Genomic DNA, 25,727 nt, shown 5'->3' on the forward strand with positions numbered 1-25,727 from the left:
CAGATTTTCACACAAATCCTAAAAGTAGGTAAAGAGAACTCAGTTAAACAAATGAGACAAAAATATTATACTTGCTCATTTATTTATTGAGGAAAATGATCCAATATTACATATTTGTGAGTGGCAAAAGTATGTGAACTTTTGCTTTCAGTATCTGGTGTGACCCCCTTGTGCAGCAATAACTGCAACTAAATGTTTCCAGTAACTGTTGATCAGTCCTGCACACTGGCTTGGAGGAATTTTAGCCCATTCCTCCATACAGAACAGCTTCAACTCTGGGATGTTGGTGGGTTTCCTCACATGAACTGCTCGCTTCAGGCCCTTCTACAACATTTCCATTGGATTAAGGTCAGGACTTTGACTTGGCCATTCCAAAACATTAACTTTATTTTTCTTTCACCATTCTTTGGTAGAATGACTTGTGTGCTTAGGGTCATTGTCTTGCTGCATGACCCACCTTCTCTTGAGATTCAGTTCATGGACAGATGTCCTGACATTTTCCTTTAGAATTCGCTGGTATAATTCAGAATTCATTGTTTCATCAATGATGGCAAGCTGTCCTGGCCCAGATGCAGCAAAACAGGCCCAAACCATGATACTCCCACCACCATGTTTCACAGATGGGATAAGGTTCTTATGCTGGAATGCAGTGTTTTCCTTTCGCCAAACATAACACTTCTCACTTCTCACTTCTCCTTGCAACCCTGCCATGCATACCAATGTTATTCAATGTTCTCCTGATGGTGGACTCATAAACATTAACATTAGCCAATGTGAGAGAGGCCTTTAGTTGCTAAGAAGTTACCCTGGGTTCCTTTGTGACCTTGCCGACTATTACACGCCTTGCTCTTGGAGTGATCTTTGTTGGTCGACCACTCCTCGGGAGGGTAACAATGGTCTTGAATTCCCTCCATTTGTACACAATCTGTCTGACTGTGGATTGGTGGAGTCCAAACTCTTTAGAGATGGTTCTGTAACCTTTTCCAGCCTGATGAGCATCAACAATGCTTTTTCTGAGGTCATCAGAAATCTTCTTTGTTTGTGTCATGATACACTTCCACAAACATGTGTTGAGAAGATCAGACTTTGATAGATCCCTGTTCTTTAAATATAACAGGGTGCCCACTCACACCTGATTGTCATCCCATTGATTGAAAACACCTGACTCTAATTTCACCTTCAAATTAACTGCTAATCCTAGAGGTTCACATACTTTTGCTACTCACAGATATGTAATATTGGATCATTTTCCTCAATAAATAAATGACCGAGTATAATATTTTTCTCATTTGCTTAACTGGGTTCTCTTTATCTACTTTGAGGACTTGTGTGAAAATCTGATAATGTTTGAGGCCATATTTATGCAGAAATATAGAAAATTCTAAAGTGTTCACAAACTTTCAAGCACCACTGTATGTGGAAAGCTCACATGTGAAACACACATTTGCATACACATACTTATGAAATGTTCAAACATGTATATATGAAACAGGCATATAGACTTTTATGAAACACACACACACGAAATGTTCATATAGATGCAGGTGGAATGGGTTCACACATACATGAAATGCTCAAACAGACGCATGCGAAACAGATTGTTTTTTAACACTGCACACTCAAATACATGCTTCAACATGAAACTTTGTGTGTGAAAAATTCTTATAGGATGAGTAAAGCTTTTCACACATACAGTATATTGATGTGAGAATGTTTCTTTATATCCACAAAGCACTTCAATTCAAATTCAGTTCCTGTGCACTTTTCACAGCACATCATGGAGGATTTGAACCGGGATTGTGTGATGACTGAGGCTGTCATTTTGAAGCTGTCAAACAAGTCTTAAGGTGTACAATATACAGGGTAGCGGTTGTCATATTTTTCATTTCAAAATCCACCACACATTCTCTACTGGGAACAGAGGGGACCAGCATCCTCTTGTATTGCAGCTATGCCTTTGTAGCGTGTGCAGAATATAGTTTTGCATTGTGTTGTTGAAATATCCCTAGAAAAGTTGTCTCTTGAAGGCAGCATATATTACTCCAAAATCTCAATGTACTTTTTTGCATTGAAAATTGTTTTTTTGAAAAATAGATGCTCATTTTGAATTTAATGCCAGCAACATGTTTTAAAAAAAAAGTTGGGACAGTTGCAACAAAAGACTGGAAAAGTTGTGTAATGTTAACAAAAACAATCTAAATAGATTAATTGACAACAGGTCAGTAACATGATTGGGAATAAAAAGAGAATCCTATGAGAAGTAAAGATGGGGATGGGTTCACCACTCTGTGAAAGACTGTGTGAGCAAATTTAACAATTTAAGAATTACGTTCTTCAATGTAAATTTTTAAAGAATTTGTGGATCACATCATCTATGGTACATAATATCATTACCCCATACGCACAGGTTACATAGCCGACCGCGATATAACTGTTCCTGATCATCCCAGAAGTGCGAACAGCATGTCTGAGCGCTTCTCTGGCAGTTGCACAGTGGTCACTGAGTGCTATACAAGTGTTATGCGAGTAGCACTGGACTGATAATCACACATCTCATAAATGATGTAGTAAACGACACATTTCCTGATTATTTAGCATTATTTGCATGAGTTTCAAGCCTCCAACTTATTTTTTTTATTATTCCTATTTTTTGCAATTATTCATACATATTAGAATCCTATTTAACTGTTATATTTCTGAATTATGAAAGCGCTTATATCACTGTATTTACAGTGGTGCTTGAAAGTTTGTGAACTCTTTAGAATTTTCTATATTTTTGCATAAACAGGACCTAAAACATCATCAGATTTTCACACAAGTACAAAAAGTAGATAAAGAGAAGCCAGTTAAACAAATGAGACAAAAAATATTATATTGGCTCATTTATTTATTGAGGAAAATGATCCAATATTACATATCTGTGAGTGGCAAAAGTATGTGAACCTTTGCTTTCAGTATCTGGTGTGACCCCCTTGTGCAGCAATAACTGCAACTAAACATTTCCGGTAACTGTTGATCAGTCCTGCACACCGGCTTGGAGGAATTTTAGCCCATTGCTCTGTACAGGACAGCTTCAACTCTGGGATGTTGGTGGGTTTCCTCACATGAACTGTTCACTTCAGCTCCTTCCACAACATTTCAATTGGATTAAGGTCAGGACTTTGACTTGGCCATTCCAAAACATTAACTATATTCTTCTTTAATCATTCTTTGGTAGAACCACTTGTGTGCTTAGGGTCATTGTCTTGCTGCATGACCCACCTTCTCTTGAGATTCAGTTCATGGACAGATGTCCTGACATTTTCCTTTAGAATTTGCTGGTATAATTCAGATTTCATTGTTCCATCAATGATGGCAAGCTGTCCTGGCTCAGATGCAGCAAAACAGGCCCAAACCATGATACCACCACCATGTTTCACAGGTGGGATAATGTTCTTATGCTGAAATGCAGTGTTTTCCTTTCTCCAAACATAATGCTTCTCATTTAAACCAAAAAGTTCTATTTTTGTCTCATCTGTCCACAAAACATTTTTCCAATAGCCTTCTGGCTTGTCCACATGATGTTTAGCAAATTGTAGATGAGCAGCAATGTTCTTTTTGAAGAGCAGTGGCTTTCTCCTTGCAACCCTGCCATGCACACCATTGTTGTTCAGTGTTCTCCTGATGGTAGACCCATGAACATTAACATTAGCCAATGTGATAGAGGCCTTCAGTTGCTTAGAAGTTACCCTGGGGTCCTTTGTGACCTCGCTGACTATTGCACGCCTTGCTCTTGGAGTGATCTTTGTTGGTCGACCACTCCTGGGGAGGGTAACAATGGTCTTGAATTTCCCCCATTTGTATAAAATCTGTCTGACTGTGGATTGGTGGGGTCCAAACTCTTTAGAGATGGTTTTGTAACCTTTTCCAGCCTGATGAGCATCAACAACGCTTTTTCTGAGGTCCTCAGAAATCTCCTTTGTTCGTGCCACGATACACTTCCACAAACATGTGTTGTGAAGATCAGACTTTGATAGATCCCTGTTCTTTAAATAAAACAGGGTGCCCACTCACACCTGATTGTCATCCCATTGATTGAAAACACCTGACTCTAATTTCACCTTCAAATTAACTGCTAATCCTAGAGGTTCACATACTTTTGCCACTCACAGATATGTAATATTGGATCATTTTCCTCAATAAATAAATGACCAAGTATAATATTTTTGTCTCATTTGTTTAACTGGGTTCTCTTTATCTACTTTTAGGACTTTTGTGAAAATCTGATGATGTTTTCAGTCATATTTATGCAGAAATATAGAAAATTCTAAAGGGTTCACAAACTTTCAAGCACCACTGTAAATGCATTGTGAAACTGCTTCTGATATAGCACTTGTATAGCACTATATCAGACTTTTTTTTTACTATTTTATTACGTGCAATTTAAAGACCTAATTGTGCATTCATTCTTTTGATATTATCCTACAAAATATTTTTGACCTCAAATATACAATTATTGATTTTCAGTGCAAAATTTACATGAAAATAAAGCGCTCTCATAGCGATTTATAAAAGCACTATCTTAGTGCTATGCCCATGGTATTGACCTCCAACATTTACTTTTCTAAATGTAGCCTATAGGCCTACAAAATACTAATTTACTTGTATGCATGCCTCTACAAATATAACAGTGAGCTTTTATCAGATTCTATATGTGTTGCTCCTTTATAAATATCCACAGTAAGTATAAAACTGCATCCAGAAAGTGCTCAGGAAGTGCTTATGCCAGGCGCTAACTTGTTCCTGGATGCGCTATTGTTCTGCATTTGCATAGCACTTTTACAACTATTTTTGGTAAAGGTAACTTGCGGAGTTATTTCCTTAAAACTGGTGCCCTCATGTCATGAAAATATGCTCGACAAATATTCACCTGACTGAAGCGACTCACTATATTGTGTCCCGGGGTGTTAACAGTACTTAAGAACCGCCTCCTTGTTTAAAGTCATTCATGCCATAAACGTATGTGTGACATGTCGGCGGGCGTGTTGAGTCATTCATCGAGCCATGCCATCCACCCCCGGGGGGAGGGGTTAACCGCGGGGGATTAACGATTCGGCCGATTACACCCAGCCTCATCCTTGAACTCACCATTCATGTTGGTGTTCTTGCATGGTGCAGCAGTGTTCTTGTAGAGCAGCAAAGTGTTCTTGCAGTTGGATGGATTGCCACATAGGGCCAAGCCTAAGCTGAAAACCATCGTTAGGCCTAGGGCCTACACTTCTTGAGGTAAGTAGGCCCATTTACATCCATTTTAATTATTGCAAAGCAGATTAAAGTGAAATCCTCATCCTTAGGTCCTTAGAGGAATAGGTCAGGTGTTAATATCAGTTTGAATTAATTAATGATTTTTAAAAATTAATATCACTTTGAGTTACATCAGGGTTATGCCTTTGGCTTTGCTTTGAAGCATTTGCAAATATGACACTAGGTGGCCGAAATCAGTGATGACCAAGGACTAATGGACGAGATAGTCGATTTAATGTGCAACAAGTCTGGACAAGCTTTTTTTTCTTTTTCCAGAACATCCTAATATCTATTACTTTATTTTCATTATGGCATAAGTGATATGGTTATGGGACAGAAACAGCTGGGCCCATGAGCCAAATTTATTGGCAGTGCTGCCACCTTATGGCGTAATATCATGAGAGGCCAGAGAATGGAGGCATAGGTTCATATTTATTTTATTTAGCTATTATAATCAAATTAAATTTCATGCAAGTCTAAGGAAAACCAGATTCATACAAAAGTCAATGTGTTATAGATTTTGTTCTGTGGCCGTTTAAGGCGCTAATGACTCCAGAAATGCATCCAATCAGAGAGGAGCTTGCTAGCTTGTCCGGATTGAAAACAAAATGGTGATGGCATGCACGTGTCACGTGTGTTATTCTCGGTGGTATTTCAAGGATTTTACATACTTAACAATGAGGCAATGATCGGCAACTAACCAAAATAAAGGTAATACAGATCTTAGAATAGTCCTAGAATTTGAGATGGGAAAACGTAAGGTTGCATCAGCCTGTTAAATTTTTCGTTTTGGGGTAAATCCATTACCTAATGAAGACTTAGTGATTTAACTTTGATAATACAGGTGAGTGTAAAAAAAAAAGATCATACATCACTGTTTAATGTTATCAGACCTTATTTTTCATATTCCTGGAATATGATTTGATGACTTTTTATATGTGTTAAATATTATAAGATGGCAATATTAATCATGGGCACTACTTTTCAGAAGCAGTTAAATTGGCCTTCCCGACGGAGCGGGCCAATTTAGATAAAGTCGTCCACACGGCCATCGTGGACACACTACGTTCAGCTGGAGCAAAAGTGAAGAGGCTCAAGGCGGTGGTTCCTCAGAATGCAACTGCAAAGGCTGATGGCCACATAGAGACAATAAATGATGATGATGATGATGATCAATGACACTGAAGTTTCCTTTTCGGCCATACCACTCAGCCTTTGGAGGATACCTACATACTTGATATTTATTTTGGAAACTGATGTGTTTATCCCAAGGTATTCAGTGTAAACCCCCAAAACTGACGATGCTGTTTTATGAATGGAATGAAAGTTTGGTATGTTTTCTGTTTTGTTGTTAAGAAATAAAGCATTTATAAACTTATTCCATGCCTTTGAGCTCTATTTTATTAAAAGCAGGTGCAATGAAGTATGTATAAATACCATATACAATAGTATGTAAGTGCTACATAAGCGAGATGAGTTATATAAGTGCTATAAAATAGCTACGTAAGCACAATAGAAACACTATAGAAGTGCTACAGAAGTGCTATATTTACTGTGATGAAAGCGCTATATCTGACTGCTACAAAAGCACTACACAATTGCAATGTTTGAGTGCTGAAAGTGGTTACACCTGTAGCTATTCTATAGCGCTATAAAAGCGCTCATGAAAAGCGCTTTTATCTTGAGTTGTAAGTGCTGTTGTGCACATAGGGTAAAAGATTCAGAGAATCTGGAAAAATTTCTATATGCAAGGGACAAGTCCGAAAACCAACACTGGATGCCTGTGATCTTGAGGCCCTCAGGGGACACAGCATTAAAAGCAGACATGTGTCTGTAGTGGAAATCACAGTCTCAGGAACACTTCAGAAAACCATCATCTGTGAAAACAGTTCATTATTGCATCCACAAATGCAAGTTAAAACCAGATATAAACAATATCCAGAAACACTGCCGTCTTCTCTAGGCCTGAGCTCTTTTAGAATGGACTGAAGTGAAGTGGAAAATTGTCCCGAGGTCTGACGAATCACAATTTGAAATTATTTTTTGGAAATCATAGACAGCACGTCCTCTAGGCTAAAGAGGAGAGGGACCATCCGGCTTGTTATCAGCATACAGTTCAAAAGCCAGCATCTGTGATGGTATGAGGGTCCATTAGTGGACATGGCATTGGTAGCTTGCACATCTGGGAAGGTGTTATTAATGCTGGACGATATAAAGTCTACAGGTTTTGGAGCAATATGCTGCCATCCAAATGACATCATTTAAGTGAAGGCTTTGCTTATTTCAGCAAGACAATGTCAAATTGCATTTTGTACGTATTACAAATGTATGGCTCTGTAGTAAAAGAGTCCGGGTGTTAAACTGGCCTGCAGTCCAGACCTGTCTCCCATTGAAACCATTTGGTGTATTATGAAGTGCAAAATATGACAAAGGAGACCCCGAACTGTTGAGCAACTGAAATTGTATATCAGGTAAGAATGGGACATCATTTCACTTTCAAAGCTACAGCAACTGGTCTCCTCAGTTCCCAAAGATTTACAGAGTTTTATTAAAAGTAATGGTGATGCAACACAGTGGTAAACATGCCCCTGTCCCAACTTTTTTGAAATGTGTTGTTGCCATTAAAATCAAAATGAGCATATATTTTCGAAAAACCCAATACATTTCTCACTTTCAATATTTGATACGTTGTCTTTCTACAACCCTGATTCCAAAACACCGCCACCTTCTCTGGGCCCAGGCTCATTGACGATGGACTGAGGCAAAGTGGAAAACTGTCCTATGATCTGACAAATTGAAATTTGAAATTCCTTTTGTAAAATATAAATAAAAACAGAATGTGATGATTTGCAAATCATGGAAACCCTATATTTCACTGAAAATCACAGCTGAGCAATCTTAGCAGAATGAAAGCATGGAGATGTAAGTACACTTTGGTACAGAAAACACAGGGAGAGTGCTGGTCTGATGATAATCTGAGCTAAGAATAGGTTTGTGGGCATTATCAGAAAAATGGAGCCTGTTATGTTTGTGTTTCCAGTAGAATGTTGTTTTATAAGTTGTGCTGTTAGAATTAAATAAGCAGCAATTGTGGCAGTAATGACAATAATAACAGCAGCAAAGGTAGTAGCAATGGCAGTAATATAGGCTGTAGTGCCAATAGTAGTGAAAGAAGTACAGGAAGTAATAATGTCAGTAACAGCAGCAGTATCACTGGATGTAGTAGTTATTGTAATAGTAATCACAGTAGTATTGTCGGGCGGCACGGTGGTGTAGTGGTTAGCACTGTCACCTCACAGCAAGAAGGTCCGGGTTCGAGCCCCGTGGCCGGCGAGGGCCTTTCTGTGCAGAGTTTGCATGTTCTCCCCGTGTCCACGTGGGTTTCCTCCGGGTGCTCCGGTTTCCCCCACAGTCCAAAGACATGCAGGTTAGGTTAACTGGTGACTCTAAATTGACCGTAGGTGTGAATGTGAGTGTGAATGGTTGTCTGTGTCTATGTGTCAGCCCTGTGATGACCTGGCAACTTGTCCAGGGTGTACCCCGCCTTTCGCCCGTAGTCATCTGGGATAGGCTCCAGCTTGCCTGCGACCCTGTAGAACAGAATAAAGCGGCTAGAGATAATGAGATGAGATGAGTAGTATTGTCAATAGAAAAGGAAGTAGTGTTGGAGAATTACTGGATGTAGTGACAGTAGTAGTGGCAGTATTTCTGAATGTAGTGGTAATTGTAATGGCATTTTTAATGGAATTAATGTCAGCAGGAACAGTGGCATCTGCGTTATCACTAGCAGCAGTAGTAATGCCTTATGACCAGATTTAAGCCTCATGGCTCAGCTGTAGTCAGCCTCTTTAATTCTAAAAAACATGGAGAGAAACGCACACTAATCTGCTCCTGACCCAAAAACATCCAGCTGACCTAAAAACATTCAAGTCTGCTACGGTTACATGCACGCAATCTCACAACAACACTTTCACATGCAGACTCTGTTTCATCATCTTTCAGGTATGATCACTGAAATAAAAAATGTTTTTATTTTTCTGTTGCTGAGGAATACGTTCTTCTGTGGAACGATAATAGATAATCCAGGACCGAGCTTTTGTATTCTTTGTGCTGGATACCTTTGACACCTCAACGTCATGTTCTGCAACAAGAAACTGTTTTGTTCATTGACAAGGCAGCTAGTTATCTTGCTAACAAGTTTTAAAGTACACAGTGGGTACATCACAAAGAAAATCACTTCACCCACATTATTCTTGCTGTGAAGGTCAAGTCCACGTTCTTCTCTTTGATCTGTAAGTGGACGTTCAGTATAAAATAAATTATCCAAGCATCTAAGCCATTAGATAAATTCAGTGAATGTGGTGCTGAAACCAGTATCAATGCTTATAAACCCTGACCCAGAAGATTGCTTCCGCCATTTGTTGTCATCGCTGACATCACATTCTACCCCCTCCCAGTCTCTGCGCTCCTTAATCCTGCATTTTTGCAGTGTTTCTTCTCAATCTGGTCTCATCAGGCACAGATTATCAGAGATTAGATGAGCCGCTCATAGCCTGCATGCATGCAGTTAATTCATTAACATTATTAATGTCCAGGTTGATTGAGCTACATATTAGTCCTAAAGCACGTGGCCTAAATATGGCAGCTAGAAGTCAGAAAAGAAAACCATGAGAAATTATGGCATAGAGGTAGAGGGTCATTTTCTTCTGATGAGAAAAGCTTCAATCAAAGTATGGGGTTTTTAGAGCACCAAACCCCAGCATATATGGCATGAATTACAAATCAAATTACAAATTGCAAATTGAATTTAGTTTGAAGTAAGTCAAGATGTAGTGAACTTAAAATCTTGAAGGCATTCCTCAGATGAGTGGAGATTGCTGTGAATGATTTGAGACCTTCATGGTCATGTTCTTCCTGCAATTTTTGACGTGTCTTGCAACTGCAATAGCATCCTGTCATTGATTTTTTTTTTTTTTAGTGATCATATCTTCTTCTATTAAAAAAAAACACGAGGCAGCATGAAAAGTGCCATATTGCACATTACCATCACAAAGTGAGTTGAGTGTTGTTTTTCATCTATTTGCCTCTGACATTTCTACATTATACATTACCCACAATCCCCTCATCCAAAGAGCCTTTCTGGATAATACATGCATCAATTTATAATAATACAACTCTAATAGGATTAATCCAGTCCCCAGCAGCTGTTCTTGTGCTCCTATTGGACAGAGCAAAGTGCCTAGGTATCTATGAGGGTGGTGTGAAGGGGACAGTTGGAAAGAGGGAGGAGCTTTTTAGTTTAACATCACATCAAGGAGTGAGAGAGGACAGAATATTGAGAGAGAAAAATAAGAGATCAACTGGTATTAGACAGAGTGCAGGGAAAGATCTCAGAAACACTGGTACTGGACTGGAGTGTGAGCATTCTGTTTTGTATGGAGGAGTGAATCTCACTGTGGGATGGGGTTATAGTTAGTGTGTTAAGTCAGAGGTGCAGCGATGGCGGTGGCATTGGATGCAGTGTGTGTGCGGGTGAAGGGTGTCTGCAAGCAGAATGGGCTGCTCATCCTCTCTGTGCTGGCCGTCATCATCGGCTGCCTGCTGGGCTTCTTCCTGCGTACTAAACAGCTCTCTGAGCAGGTTAGTGTTAATCTACTGTGCCTGAACACAACCCCAAAAACAACTGTATTAATCCCAACACAGCCATACCTACCCCATCACTCTGTTACCTCCCTAAAGTCTTACTTGCCACTGAAAACTTATTCATCCAAATACCGTCTTAATTTCCCAGTGCAGTCATAGTTTCCCCAACAGTCCTACTTTCCCCAATACAGTTCTGTTTTCCACAACATAGTCCTATGTCCCCCACACAGTCCTACTTTCCCAAACACAGTCCTATTTCCCCTAACACAGACTTTTCTACTCCAGCACAATCCTACTTTCCCCAACAAAGTTCTGTTTTCTCCATCACAATTCTACTTTTCCCAGCACAGTCTTATTTACTCCAAAAGACTCCAACTTTCCACAATCACAGTCCTACTTTTCCCAACACAGTAATATTTTCCACAACACAGTCCTAGGGCGGCACGGTGGTGTAGTGGTTAGCACTGTTGCCTCACAGCAAGAAGGTTCTGGATTTGAGCCCAGTGGCCGACGGGGGCCTTTCTGTGTGGAGTTTGCATGTTGTCCCTGTGTCTGCGTAGGTTTCCTCTGGGTGCTCTGGTTTCCCCCACAGTCCAAAGACATGCAGGTTATGCTAATTGATGGCTCTAAACTGACTGTAAGTGTGAATGGTTGTTTGTCTCTATGTGTCAGCCCTGCGATGATCTGGTGACTTGTCCAGGGTGTACCCCGCCTCTCGCCCATAGTCAGCTGGGATAGGCTCCAACTTGCCCGCGACCCTGCACAGGATAAGCGGTTACGGATAATGGATGGATGAACGGATAACACAGTCCTATTTTCCCCCAAAACAATCTTATCTACTCCAACAGTCCTACTTTCCCCAACACATTCCTTGTTTCCCCAACACAGTCTTACTTTCCCCAAAACCTCTTATCTATAGCAACACAGCCCTAATTTCCTCAGCACAGTCCTACTTCCCCAAACACATTCTTATTTACCCCACCACAGTCTTACTTTCCCCGAATACAGTCTTATCTAATCCAACACAGTCATACTTTCCTCAGCACAGTCTTACTTTCTCAACACAGTTTTACCTACTCAACACAGTCTAACTTTCACCCACAGCCCTACATTCCCCAACAGTCTTATTCCCCTCCAAAGTCAATATGGTCCTACACTTCCCAGCACAGTTCTGTTTTTCTCAACACAGTCCTGCTTTCCCAGACACAATCTTACTTTCCCAACACATTCCTATTTTCCCCAACACAATTTTACTTTCCCAACATAGTCCGATTTTTCCAACACAGGTCAGCTTCTCCCACACAGTCAAACTTTCCCCGAACAGTCTTACTTTCCCCAACACAGTCCTACTTTCAAAAGTGCAATATGGGTTAGAGCAGTTTACAGACAAATGGAAGTATAACAAAAATGAATAGAAATTAGTAAATGACATAGTATATATTCAGCATTGTGGTATGTGGTATAAGTTGGAAAAATCGGACTATGTTGGGAAAGTAAAATTGTCTTATTTCTGCAGCATGGACCACAGTAGAATTTTGTTACGGCCCTAATTGTTATTATTCATGTTTAGTCATTTTTCCCATTTTCTATCATGCACACTCCATGTATTTCTAAATGACCATCTAAGTGCAGCATTAAAAATTTGGTCATTTAGTGCCAGCAAACAAAAGAACAGATAATAATGCAGTCCAGCTCTCAGCATCAGCAGCACAAATAAAGCATGGTGGCTTTCTGTCAAATATGGCACATTAAACTAACTTTATTCTTCTGGCATTTGTCTGAAAAGAAAAAAAAAACATTTTGCACTGGCACTCAAAGATTATGATCTAATCATACAAATGCTTTTATGCATTAAGCAAGAGAGGTGCTTAGCTTCAGGCATGCTAAACACCACATGAGAGGCTGTGTGTCATTTCGGTGAGACTGAAGCACACAGTTAAATTGGAAATCTATTTTTTTAAAGGGTTATGAGATGGCAGTCCAATTCCTGAGTGAACTCAGCAAGGAGGTTTTGGTGTGTAATTGGAAAGTTCTTATCCTCTATTCAGTATTCAGTAGTGATAATAACAAGAACACTCTTTATAGATTGTTATGGACATTACTGCATATAATAGATGTACAAAATAAATATAGTGTGGAATTTTAATTTGCTGATTATTAAACAGGGAATAGTATACCACAACACTTGGAAACCTGTGCAGTGCTCTGATAGACTGGATTATGATTTGAGTGTGCTTTTCTAGGTTGTGTCCTATTTCTTCACAAGCCTCTTCTTCTTTTGCCAGGTCTGATTTAAAAACCATTATTAGAAAAGGAAATAGCTTTCACAAAGACATGATTTCCTTTTCATCAAGGCCAAAAAGTAAACTCTGAATATGGAACTTGGAGAAAGTTCCTTGAGACAGAGAAATGATTAGGAGTTCCATTTAACTAGAACCCTCCTGCTCAGTGTGGTTCTTTAGGCAGGTGAGAACACAGATTTGACTCTGAATCAACTCGACTGCGGGAAATGAATCAAACGTGGTATGTGTTTTGGGTTGCAGCTTTTTTTTTTTTTAATTGTAAAATGCTAAGATGATCCAATGGACAGAGCTGTAGGTAATGTGTTCTGAAGTTTCTGAACTGAAAGTCAAGCAAAAAAAAAAGAAAAGAAATGTAGTTATTAATATAACTATAGAATTGTTATACTGTCATCGTCAATCATCAGTTGTTATATTGATCTCCAACAACATGTCCTCCATGCTTAGTTGACTTTCAATTCAAAGGTTCATTTAATTTTTTCAATCACCATATTTCTGACCTAGGTTATACAAAAATGTTTTCAGTCCTTCACATGCCTCAGACAACCTTATTTTGTTTTGTAGTTTGTTTATTTTCTTGCAGTGTGAAACCAAACTGAACCAAGTATCAGAAGAATCAAGTTCCCTCTGATTCAGACTCATAGGCATGAAAGCAGCGTAAGACCCAAGTATTTTTTTGGTGCTTTCCTTTCTTTTTGTGTTTAATTAATTAGTGCAATTATAATATGGCTATATCAGAGAAGGGGCGGCATGGTGGTGTAGTAGTTAGCACTGTTGCCTCACAGCAAGAAGGTTCTGGGTTTGAGCCCAGTGTCCAACAGGGGCCTTTCTGTGTGGAGTTTGCATGTTCTCCCCGTGTCCGCGTGGGTTTCTTCTGGGTGCTCTGGTTTTCCCAACAGTCCAAAGACATGCAGGTTAGGCTAATTGGTGGCTCTAAATTGACCATAGGTGTGAGTGTGAATGGTTGTTTGTCTCCATGTGTCAGCCCTGCGAGGATCTGGTGACTTGTCCAGGGTGTACCCCGCCTCTCACCCATAGTCAGCTGGGATAGGCTCCAACTTGCCCGCGACCCTGCACAGGATAAGTGGTTATGGATAATGGATGTATGGATGATGTCAGAGAAACTAGGAAGAAAATGCCTGCTTTGTGGTTGTGTTATACTGTCAATAACTTGCTTAATGAAACAACTTGCTGTTTTAACTCATCTATGCTAACACACTTACTAGTTTGTACCAGCTCTGATGATGGTTACCCCAGTTGTTCTTATTACAACTTCCACACAGTTATTTGTTTTTTATTGAAAGTTTTTACCCATTTGAGTTGAATGGGTCACGACACCTGCTGCTATAGTCTTTGTTCATGCTTAGGATGTGTTCATTTTTATGCCATAAACAGAGTGCAGAGATGCCAACACTGACGAATGAAAAAGAGTAGCATCTCTGAGCGCAGCAAGTTTAAGATGAGCAAAGTGAGGCTTCCTATTAGGCTGGGGGTCTGCCGAGGACCCCAGAAACCAAACTTCAGGGAAGCTCAGAGATGCAATCCAGGCCATTTTGAGCTACTTTTTGAGGAAAATAAATGCAGGATTTACTATACAGTATAAGCTCAATTATCTAAACTCTCTGGGGAAAAAGTTTGGCTAACTAAGAGGATGTTCAGATAAAAAAGGGGTTTCGATAACTGAGCTTGTACTGTAATACAGTGTTTCAGTAGTTTCATCATGATAAACAACAAAAGCCAGAGTAAAAGACAAAAGGTTTATGTCTAGGTCTTTCAAGAATAACAAAATTAATACTGTATTTACTTCCTGAACTGTGCACCATTCTAATATTGGACTTAACTTCATAAAGTCAATACCAATGCCCAACAACAAAATTAATTCTGTATTTACTTCCTGAACTGTTAACTTAATAAAGTCAATCCTGAAAGATGACCATCCATACAACATTGAATTAAACTGAGCAGGCTGAAGTTACTTAGAGAATTTGTTGTATGTAGCTGACTTTCTGGTAACCATGAGAGTTTGACTCCCCACTCACATCTGTATTGCTGCATGCCTTGCCAGATGGCAGTAGGCACCATTTTTATGATGGTCTTTGGTATGACCCAACTGTGAGTAGAGCTCCCAATCTCCCGATTGAGAGGCAGATACCCTAACCACTAGGCCACTTGCCAAAGTGGTTACCAGAGGACTAGCCCCCCACTGTAACCCTAGCTATGTCATATACAGTTAGGTCCATAAATATTTGGACAGAGACAACATTTTTCTAATTTTGGTTCTGTACATTACCACAATGAATTTTGAACAAAACAATTCAGATGCAGTTGAAGTTCAGACTTTCAGCTTTAATTCAGTGGGTTGAACAAAATGATTGCATAAAAATGTGAGGAACTAAAGCATTTTTTAAACACAATCCCTTCATTTCAGGGGCTCAGAAGTAATTGGACAAATTAAATAATTGTAAATAAAATGTTCATTTCTGGGCAGCACGGTGGTGTAGTGGTTAGCGCTGTCGCCTCACAGCAAGAAGGTCCGGGTTCGAGCCCCATGGCCGGCGAGGGCCTTTCTGTGCGGAGTTTGCATGTTCTCCGCGTGGGTTTCCTCTGGGTGCTCCAGTTTCCCCCACAGTCCAAAGACATGCAGGTTAGGTTAACTGGTGACTCTAAATTGACCGTAGGTGTGAATGTGAGTGTGAATGGTTGTCTGTGTCTATGTGTCAGCCCTGTGATGACCTGGTGACTTGTCCAGGGTGTACCCCGCCTTTCGCCCATAGTCAGCTGGGATAGGCTCCAGCTTGCCTGCGACCCTGTAGATAGAACAGGATAAAGCGGCTAGAGATAATGAGATGAGATGTTCATTTCTAATACTTGGTTGAAAACCCTTTGTTGGCAATGACTGCCTGAAGTCTTGAACTCATGGACATCACCAGACGCTGTGTTTCCTCCTTTTTAATGCTCTGCCAGGCCTTTACTGCACCGGTTTTCAGTTGTTGTTTGTTTGTGGGCCTTTCTGTCTGAAGTTTTGTCTTTAACAAGTGAAATGCATGCTCAATTGGGTTGAGATCAGGTGACTGACTTGGCCATTCAAGAATATTCCACTTCTTTGCTTTAATAAACTCCTGGGTTGCTTTGGCTTTATGCTTTGGGTCATTGTCCATCTGTATTATGAAACGCCGACCAATCAGTTTGGCTGCATTTGGCTGGATTTGAGCACACAGTATGTCTCTGAATACCTCACAATTCATCCGGCTGCTTCTGTCCTGTGTCACATCATCAATAAACACTAGTGACCCAGTGCCACTAGCAGCCATGCATGCCCAAGCCATCACACTGCCTCCGCCGTGTTTTACAGATGATGTGGTATGCTTTGGATCATGAGCTGTACCACGCCTTCGTCATACTTTTTTCTTTCCATCATTCTGGTAGAGGTTGATCTTGGTTTCATCTGTCCAAAGAATGTTCTTCCAGAACTGTGCTGACTTTTTTAGATGTTTTTTAGCAAAGTCCAATCTAGCCTTTTTATTCTTGAGTCTTATGAGTGGCTTGCACTGTGCAGTGAACCCTCTGTATTTACTTTCATGCAGTCTTCTCTTTATGGTAGATTTGGATATTGATACACCTACCTCCTGGAGAGTGTTGTTCACTTAGTTGGCTGTTGTGAAGGGGTTTCTCTTCACCATGGAAATTATTCTGCGATCATCCACTACTGTTGTCTTCTGTGAGTGTCCAGGTCTTTTTGCATTGATGAGTTCACCAGTGCTTTCTTTCTTTCTCAGGATGTACCAAACTGTAGATTTTGCCACTCCTAATATTGTAGCAATTTCTCGGATGGGTTTTTTCTGTTTTTGCAGCTTAAGGATGGCTTGTTTCACCTGCATGGAGAGCTCCTTTGACCACATGTTTTCTTCACAGCAAAATCTTCCAAATGCAAGCACCACACCTCAAATCAACTCCAGGCCTTTTATCTGCTTAATTGAGAATGACATAACGAAGGAATTGCCCACACCTGCCCATGAAATAGCCTTTGAGTCAATTGTCCAATTACTTTTGGTCCCTTTAAAAACAGGGTGGCACATGTTAAGGAGCTGAAACTCCTAAACCCTTCATCCAATTTTAATGTGGATACCCTCAAATGAAAGCTGAAAGTCTGGACTTTATGTCCATGTCCATTATATAATTATAACTTGAATATGTTTCAGTAAACAGGTAAAAAAACAAAATTTGTGTCAGTGTCCAAATATATATGGACCTAACTGTAGGCGAGAGGCCAAGGGCTACGAAACAGAGATCAGCACCGCCAAACATGCCATGAATGGTACGGGAAGGACTTTGACTTTGAGCTGACTTTGCTTTCTCCAGTGTACTTCTGTTGTATGACTGGGAGTGGTGGCACACTGAACCTTTGGCTGTCATGAATTGCTTGTATGTTACCCAGCTGCTCACTTGGCCGTGTATTCAGCTAGAAATTGCTGTTCACATAGCCTCCTCTTTTTAGCTGGAGACTCCATCATTCACAATCCATGGTTTGTCTTCGCTTCATACCTGACACTAGTTTGTGAGAGTAATCAAAAGTTTCAGTTCTGGAACATGAACAGTGAAGACAGTTTGCTTCCAGGAAGACGACTACGCATCACTACTGCGCGTTTCTGAGCACTGCATTTAACACGCGCTGTGATTGGCCAAGAGCATGAATCAGGTCACCTCTTAGCTATTCACAGCACCGCTAACATAAGGATATGGAAATTCCCAGAATTATCTGAATCCGTGTAAACAATGACACGCAGAACAGTCTGATTGCCAAAAATATGTTTATTCAATCGATACACAGGCAAAACCTCTTGAAAAATTTATTATTTTCAGGTCTATACATAGCACCGTAATTGTGCTTCAAGTCCGTAGCTGCTACACCCAAATCGTGTATGTTGGCATCTCTGGGAATGAACGACCTTGCTGAAGTTATGAGTGAAGAGATCTGAAACACAGATCCCTAGTGAGCAAGCCGGATGTAAAAACTCCCTGAGATGACAAGAAGGAGAACCCTCGATAGGAACCAGACTCAAAAAGAGAACCTATTGTCTTCTGGATGATGCAAAATAGTACAATTATAAATCATTACAGTGTACAAGTTAGATTAACAGCTGAAGTCTTGGTCATGCCATCTGCCTTCCAAAATGCTGGATCCAGTCTCAAGGGGTGATGTAGAATATAAGTCCTTCTGAACCTACACTGATTCTTTGTGAAAGTGGTTTATCAGGTCAGTGCAGCTGACACTAGCTCATACGAGAGCAATAAAGCTTTTCAGTCTATACCATGAGGACATTTGGGGACTTACTTCCATCCTGATCAAGCATAAGTAGACACTTTTTCCTGGCTTTGCTGAAGTTGTTTCACTGAGGTTTTGTAGGCATTTTAATGAATGGATGCAAGATAATGGATTGTTGAGGAAACATGATGGGAAGCAAAGGTGAGCATAGTACTCAAATGAGGAAAGGAAGCAGCTGAAGGAGAAATATTGAGGAGTACAATGAGGTACAGTGAAAGTAGAGAGGGCGAGAACTACAGTGCAATATGAGCTGAAGAGATTATGTGGATTGGAATGGAGGTTGCATAAGACACAGAGAGGAAAGTGGCCTTAGAGTCAGGAATGAAGATTGCGTGCTTATGAAGATCACATATCAAAGCTTACATGAAGTGAACCTCTGGGCTTTGGAGGAGTCCATTATCAAAATGGTGCTTTACACTCAGCGTCTGTCTATGAGATATACTTATCATTTGGTTGAACTTTCAGAGAAATTTGTTTACCCAAAGTGCAGAAATATTCTCTCGTTTAATTTTTTGTTTCTTCCTGATGGCCACTGTATAAATATGAGGACATGATGAAGCATGTCCATGACAAAAGACAGACAACAACAGATTTATACCGAGAGTAGTTTGGTGAAGAACTTCCAGAATGGTCTCATTTTACTTCAATTTTATCTCCTTTTTGGGCCTGAATCATGTCAGTCGTCTTATCACCATCATAAATAAAAACAATAATCTCTGATTGACTGCAGCTCTCATCATCCAGACAATATGCAGTGTTAATTAGAGTAGTTGTTCCACTAGGTGGTGAAATGGTTAGAGGTCTTGAGGAGAAAAAACAATGAACAACAAAGAGAAGTTTTACTCTGACTATACATGCTGATTTCGAAAGCTTGTTGAATTATTTTGAGGCGTATTTGTGATGACTCCCTACAATGTACATGATTTCTTTGTGAGGAAAACTTTCCCATCACGTGTTATCTAGTTGCCAGCATTATTGAATTCTGGATTGGTCAGAAGGTGTTGATTAATTTTCTATAACAGTAGTTCTGACAGTAATGCAGCTGCAAATCACAGGTTTATATTACTACACTTGTTTCTTTTATTGTTATTACAGCAACAGCTCATTCACAGGGACTTGAACGGTAGATGCTCACTATAACTGGATTAAAAATAGGTGTAATCATTGACGTGATGAAATTTCCTGTCATTTATTTCACATGTATGGAAGGAGTATCCAGTGTCAGTGCTTTATAATAGTTAGAGGTAAAGCTGTAACTTTATATTTTCCAACATCTTCAGGACAAAGGAGTTTACACAAAAGCACCTTTTACCCAGATATTCCACAATACTGCCATAAAGAAGACGCCTCATTATGCCGTATTTAGTTGTTTGCACTAAATGGCATCTAGGGTGCCATATAACATACTATGCATCGCAAATATGAATACCCTGAGCATACTGCCGTTGCTTTCAAAACAATAACGGTGGGTGAACTGAGTGTTGAGGTGCTTTTGCTAGACATACCACTCTGGGAAGTAATTTGAGGCAGAAAAACATGCTGAGCTAAGATGCTTTGAATTTGCGCAGGTCTTGGAAAGAAGAATGTCAATGACAGAAACTTCACACAATGCACAACCTTTTAGTGATTCTGGCTGTTACTGTGAATTTTTCCGGCTCAGAGATGGAACAAAATGATTCCCCATTCCACATTCAGACCTTTTACACAGAAAGGCTATGCGGACAAAATGCATAAACTTCCCGCCTTGAACAGAATGTGTAAAAGGGGCTTGAGATGACAAGAGAGGCTGGTGAGGGACTGGCTGTTTATAGCTGCTATAACAAGCAAGAACAGGAAGTAACTTGTTTCACAGAATTAAATATAATTGTAAAGGGATACAAAGTATGATATTGCTATTTAATAAATAAGTCATAATCATTAGTAAATTGCTGTGGTGTAAGAGAAATAAAACACTCAGGGATGTGCAGTTATAGGAAAATAGTCAATTTCAGGATCTTAACAGTAACTCCACTTCATTACACCCCCCTGTTGTTGATTATTTTCCTATAACAGCATACAATGGCCATCGTAGAGATGAGGAATTAGCTGATGCAGAAGCTGAAAATGTTGACGGGGACCTTTTTTTAATCATCACTTTCAAACTGATTCATGTACAAGTTGAGCTCTTGTATAACAAATATAATATAAAAACTGAACAAATGTTGAATAGAAGGATGACAAACATCACTGCTGCTCCCAATTTTTTTTTTCACATGAAAGTGAAAATTAGCGTTGCTGTTATTTTACAAATGTTTCATGCTTTTATGATATTTAATTGCATCAGGTTTGGTGGGAATGGATTTGTTGAGAATCTACTCAAAGAAAAACAGCTCACTTGACAAGTGAATGGTGCTTCACTTTTTCATACAATATGTGCTAAGAGATAAGAGCTGTAATTCAGCACAAATTATTCAGGATTCATTCAAAAATGGCATCTAAAGTGATTCATTAAAACTTCACTCCCAAATATCAGTGCCAAAGTAAACACAAGAGGAAGAATTAGTACAGGAAAAACTCAAAAGGTACACAAAGCCGGAAAAAAAACAACCTTGAATGTAGGATAACACATTTTGCTTAAAACTGTTAAAACTTTTTTTTTCTGAATTGTTTCTTTTTAATTTCTTATATCCTTATATGTATTGTTTATTGTTTTATTCCAGACTACAGTTCCCAACAGCCAACACGATCTCTGTCACATTCGGTCATCGTACTGAACACACACACCTGGACTTAATTCATTACACACTCACAGTATACCATATAAGGACGCAAGCTTCCACAATCAAGTTGTGAAGTGTACGCTCTGTGTGTTTAACTGCATATTATTAACAAGCCTTGTTGTTGTTAGAGCTCATCTGGTTTTTGATCTAGTTCTCTTTTCACATTTGTGCCTTATCCTTGCCTAGTTTATCTTTTTTTGTTGACTGCCTGACCTCTGCCTGAACATTTACCTTGATTCTATTCCACAATTTAGATTTGTCTGGCTGATTTAAATAAACTTTATTTTATTTTAACCGCAGTTGCAGCCAGAGCATCTGCTCAGATATTTTATGTAAAGCACTTTGAGATCTGCATTTATTATTATTATTATCATTATTATAGTGGGCGGCGCGGTGGTGTAGTGGTTAGCGCTGTCACCTCACAGCAAGAAGGTCCGGGTTCGAGCCCCGTGGCTGACGAGGGCCTTTCTGTGTGGAGTTTGCATGTTCTCCCCGTGTCCGCGTGGGTTTCCTCCGGGTGCTCCGGTTTCCCCTGCAGTCCAAAGACATGCAGGTTAGGTTAACTAGTGACTCTAAATTAGGTGTGAATGTGAGTGTGAATTGTTATCTGTATCTATGTGTCAGCCCTGTGATGACCTGGCGACTTGTCCAGGGTGTACCCCGCCTTTCGCCCGTAGTCAGCTGGGATAGGTTCCAGCTTGCCTGCGACCCTGTAGAACAGGATAAAGTGGCTACTGATAATGAGATGAGATGAGATGAGATTATTATAGCTTTGCATTGAAGCTAGGAAGCTCCTGTTGCTAACAAGTAATGAACTTTATCTCATTGAAATTCATCTCTACAAATTTATCTCTTCTAACTCACTGAAATTCTTTTTTTTTTCCTTATTAACCTCAAAAGAAAGTGTTTATAATGAGCTCTGATAATGTTAGTGATAACTTGTTTTGTGTAATTAGAAATGGATAAAGAGTATAATGTGTCATTCTTTAATAAATATGAAAATTCTAATTGTTGGCAAGTGTGTTGTAGTATAAGAGGAAATTTATATATAAAAGGAAAATAAAAAGACAGTTATTTCTCACGTATTACATCATAGCAATATAAAAACTACCTCAACTTGCACTTTTCACCTCCATATTAAAACCTGTAATATACTGTATGTAATTTCTTTACACAGTATTAAATGTTAAATATTCAATTATTCACATTCACACACTCTCAGGGTATAAAGATCACCTTACAAGCATCCACCATGTCCTTCAACAGGTAATAATTGAATCATTCAGTGAATGACTGCATGTACAGTACTCAGCGAAAATGAGTACACCCCCTTTGAAAATTTTAAACAATATCTCAATGAACACAAACAGTTTCCAAAATGTTGACAAAGTTTAATATAACACATGTTTAACTTATAATGTGAAAGTAAGGTTAAGGTTAAAGTAAGGTTTCAGTTTTACTCAAATTAGGGTGGTGCAAAAATGAGTACACCCCACAACAAAAACTACTACATCTAGTACTTTGTATGGCCTCCATGATTTTTAATGACAGCACCAAGTCTTCTAGGCATGGAATGAACAAGTTGGTGACATTTTGCAGCATCAATCTTTTCCCATTCTTCAACAATGACCTCTTTTAGTGACTGGATGCTGGATGGAGAGTGATGCTCAACTTGTCTCTTCAGAATTCCTCAAAGAAAATAATTTCTTTACACCACAAAGGTGAAGGCTACAAGAAGATCAGCAAAGCTTTACTTATCAGTCAGAATACTGTAGCAAAAGTGGTACAAAAAATTTAAGAAAGATGGAACTGCAACCATCTCACAGAGACATCCAGGTCATCTACGGAAGTTAACACCTCGACCGGAGCGTCTTCTGATGAGAAGGGTTGAAGAAAATCGACATGCAAGTTCACTGCAGTTATCTAAAGAAGTAGAAAGCCAAACTGGGGTGACTATTTCCCATGACACAATACGGCGTACACTGCAGAGGAATAGCATGCATGGATGCCGTCCACGAAAGAAGCCTTTCCTAAAGCCCAGGCACAAAAAAGCCTGCCTAGAGTTTGCCAGGGCCCATGCTGACAAAGATGAAAACTACTGGGACTCTATACTCTGGAGTGATGAGACCAAGATAAATGTTTTTGGAACTGATGGCTTCAAAACTGTATGGCATCGCAAAGGTGAGGAATACAAAGAAAAATGCATGGTGCCTACAGTGAAACATGGTGGTGGCAGTGTGCTTATGTGGGGCTGCATGAGTGCTGCTGGTGTCGGGGAGCTGCATTTCACTGATGGCATCATGAATTCACAGATGTATTGTTCTATACCAAAAGAGAAGATGCTACCATCACTCTCTGCCCTTGGTCATCGTGCACTTTTCCAACATGACTAAACACACATCTAAGGCCACTGTTAGATTTCTGAAGAAGAACAGGGTGAAAGTGATTCAATGGCCAAGTATGTCTCCTGATCTGAACCCAGTCAAACACCTATGGGGAATTCTGAAGAGACAAGTTGAGCATCACTCTTCATCCAGCATCCAGTCACTAAAAGAGGTCATTGTTGAAGAATGGGAAAAGATTGATGCTGCAAAATGTCACCAACTTGTTCATTCCATGTCTAGAAGACTTGGTGCTGTCATTAAAAATCATGGAGGCCATACAAAGTACTAGATGTAGTAGTTTTTGTTGTGGGGTGTACTCATTTTTGCACCACCCTAATTTGAGTAAAACTGAAAAACGTGTGATCTAAGTTTATATTATTAACCTTACTTTCCCGTTATAAGTTAAACAGATGTTATATTAAACTTTGTCTTGTCAACATTTTGGAAACTGTTTGTGTTCATTGAGATATTGTTTAAAATGTTACTTTTCAAAGGGGGTGCACTCATTTACACTGAGCACTGTATGTGAATATGAAGCACGTCCACTGAATTACCGACACATTCAGTACGCACACACACTGAAACATCAGTCTCAATATTTTCTGCTGGGCTTTATTCCCCACAGAACATCATAACAGTTCGCCTTCAACAAAATTTACACACATTTACACACCTCATTAGTAGTAAGGAACTGAGTAAGTTTTGAAACCAACCTGTTGCACATCCATGACAAAAGTTGCTCCACCACCTTGGAGCAGCAGCAGATTTCCCATCAGATACAGTCACTTCCATGCTCAAGCTTACCAGACGTCTATTTACACACACTCTTGTTCATGATCACACACATATGCCAGGTGAACTCTTGATTTCAAGCCTTTGTTCCTTGTTTATTTTTTTTCAGGAAGTGAAGTATTTCCAGTTTCCAGGAGAGCTCCTTATGAGGATGCTGAAGATGTTAATTCTGCCTCTTGTTGTTTCCAGGTAAAAGTATTCATCCTAATTCTTCCACAATTATTTCCACATGAAATTATGTCCAAAAGTCAAAGCATGGTCATTATTATTACAGGTTATTTCTGTTTTGTTTGTGAAACATTTTTAATTTTTATGATAATCTCCATGTTTATCAAAGTCATTGATGCACAAGGGTTCTCAAGGTCGGTGTAGAATATAAGTCCTTCTGAATCACTGATCCATTGTGGATATAGTTTATTATGCCCATACAGTTGATACTAGCTCATACAAGAGCTAAATAAGCTTTTCGATCTGTACCATGAGGACATTATGGGGATTTACTTCTATCCTGATTAAACATAAGTGGACACTTTTTTTCCAGGCTTTCTTGGTGTTGTTGCACTGAAGTTTCGTAGGCACATTAATGAAAAGATGCTAGAGGATAGATTATCAAGGACCATGGAAGCGGGGACGAGTGTAGCACTTGAGTGAGGAAAGGAAGCAGCTGAAGGAGGATATTGAAGGGTACAGTGAAGTACTGTGAAAGATTGGAATGAAGGTTGCTTAAAACACAGAGAGAAAAAGACCATAGAGCCAGAAATGAAGACAGTGTGCTAATAAAGAACATATGTCAAAGCTATGGTTTAAATGAAATAGACCTTGGGATTTCGTGGGAGTCCATTATCCAAATGGCACTTCACACTCCGCATCAACCTACGGCGATATGTTCATTTCCGTCTATGAGAAATGCTTACCATCTGGTGCAACCTTCAAAGGAATATTTTATGTGAAGTGCAGAAATGTTCTCTCATTTCATTTTTTTGCTTTGTATGAATTTATTCTCTTTATATTATTATAGTTTTGCAGTGAAGGTAGGTATGTATATTCTATTATTCACATTTCACACACTCAGAGTAAAAGATCACTTTACAAGCATTTTATTTATTTAAAACCATTTTAATTAGTTTCATGGTCAATCTCCATATTTAATAAAGTCATCAAGGCACAAAGACAAAGCCTCATGATAGAGAAATCATTCTAAGTACTGCGACACATACGAGTCCTTCTGAACTTAAAACAGTAA

At 39.4% G+C, this 25,727-nt stretch overlaps 1 protein-coding gene across 1 annotated transcript in view; it reads left to right on the plus strand.

Moving 5' to 3' along the window:
* The first annotated feature begins 10,782 nt into the window (after positions 1–10,782).
* Positions 10,783–25,727, plus strand: part of slc1a7b (solute carrier family 1 member 7b) — a 94,380-nt gene continuing 79,435 nt past the window's right edge. Inside the window, exons 1-2 of the mRNA XM_060936835.1 lie at positions 10,783–10,923; positions 24,594–24,673. Of these exons, the coding sequence (XP_060792818.1) occupies positions 10,783–10,923; positions 24,594–24,673 (221 nt within the window). The remainder of the gene's footprint in view (positions 10,924–24,593; positions 24,674–25,727) is intronic.

Source organism: Neoarius graeffei, chromosome 13 (genome assembly GCF_027579695.1).
Source record: "Neoarius graeffei isolate fNeoGra1 chromosome 13, fNeoGra1.pri, whole genome shotgun sequence".
NCBI classification, from domain to species: Eukaryota; Metazoa; Chordata; class Actinopteri; order Siluriformes; family Ariidae; genus Neoarius; species Neoarius graeffei.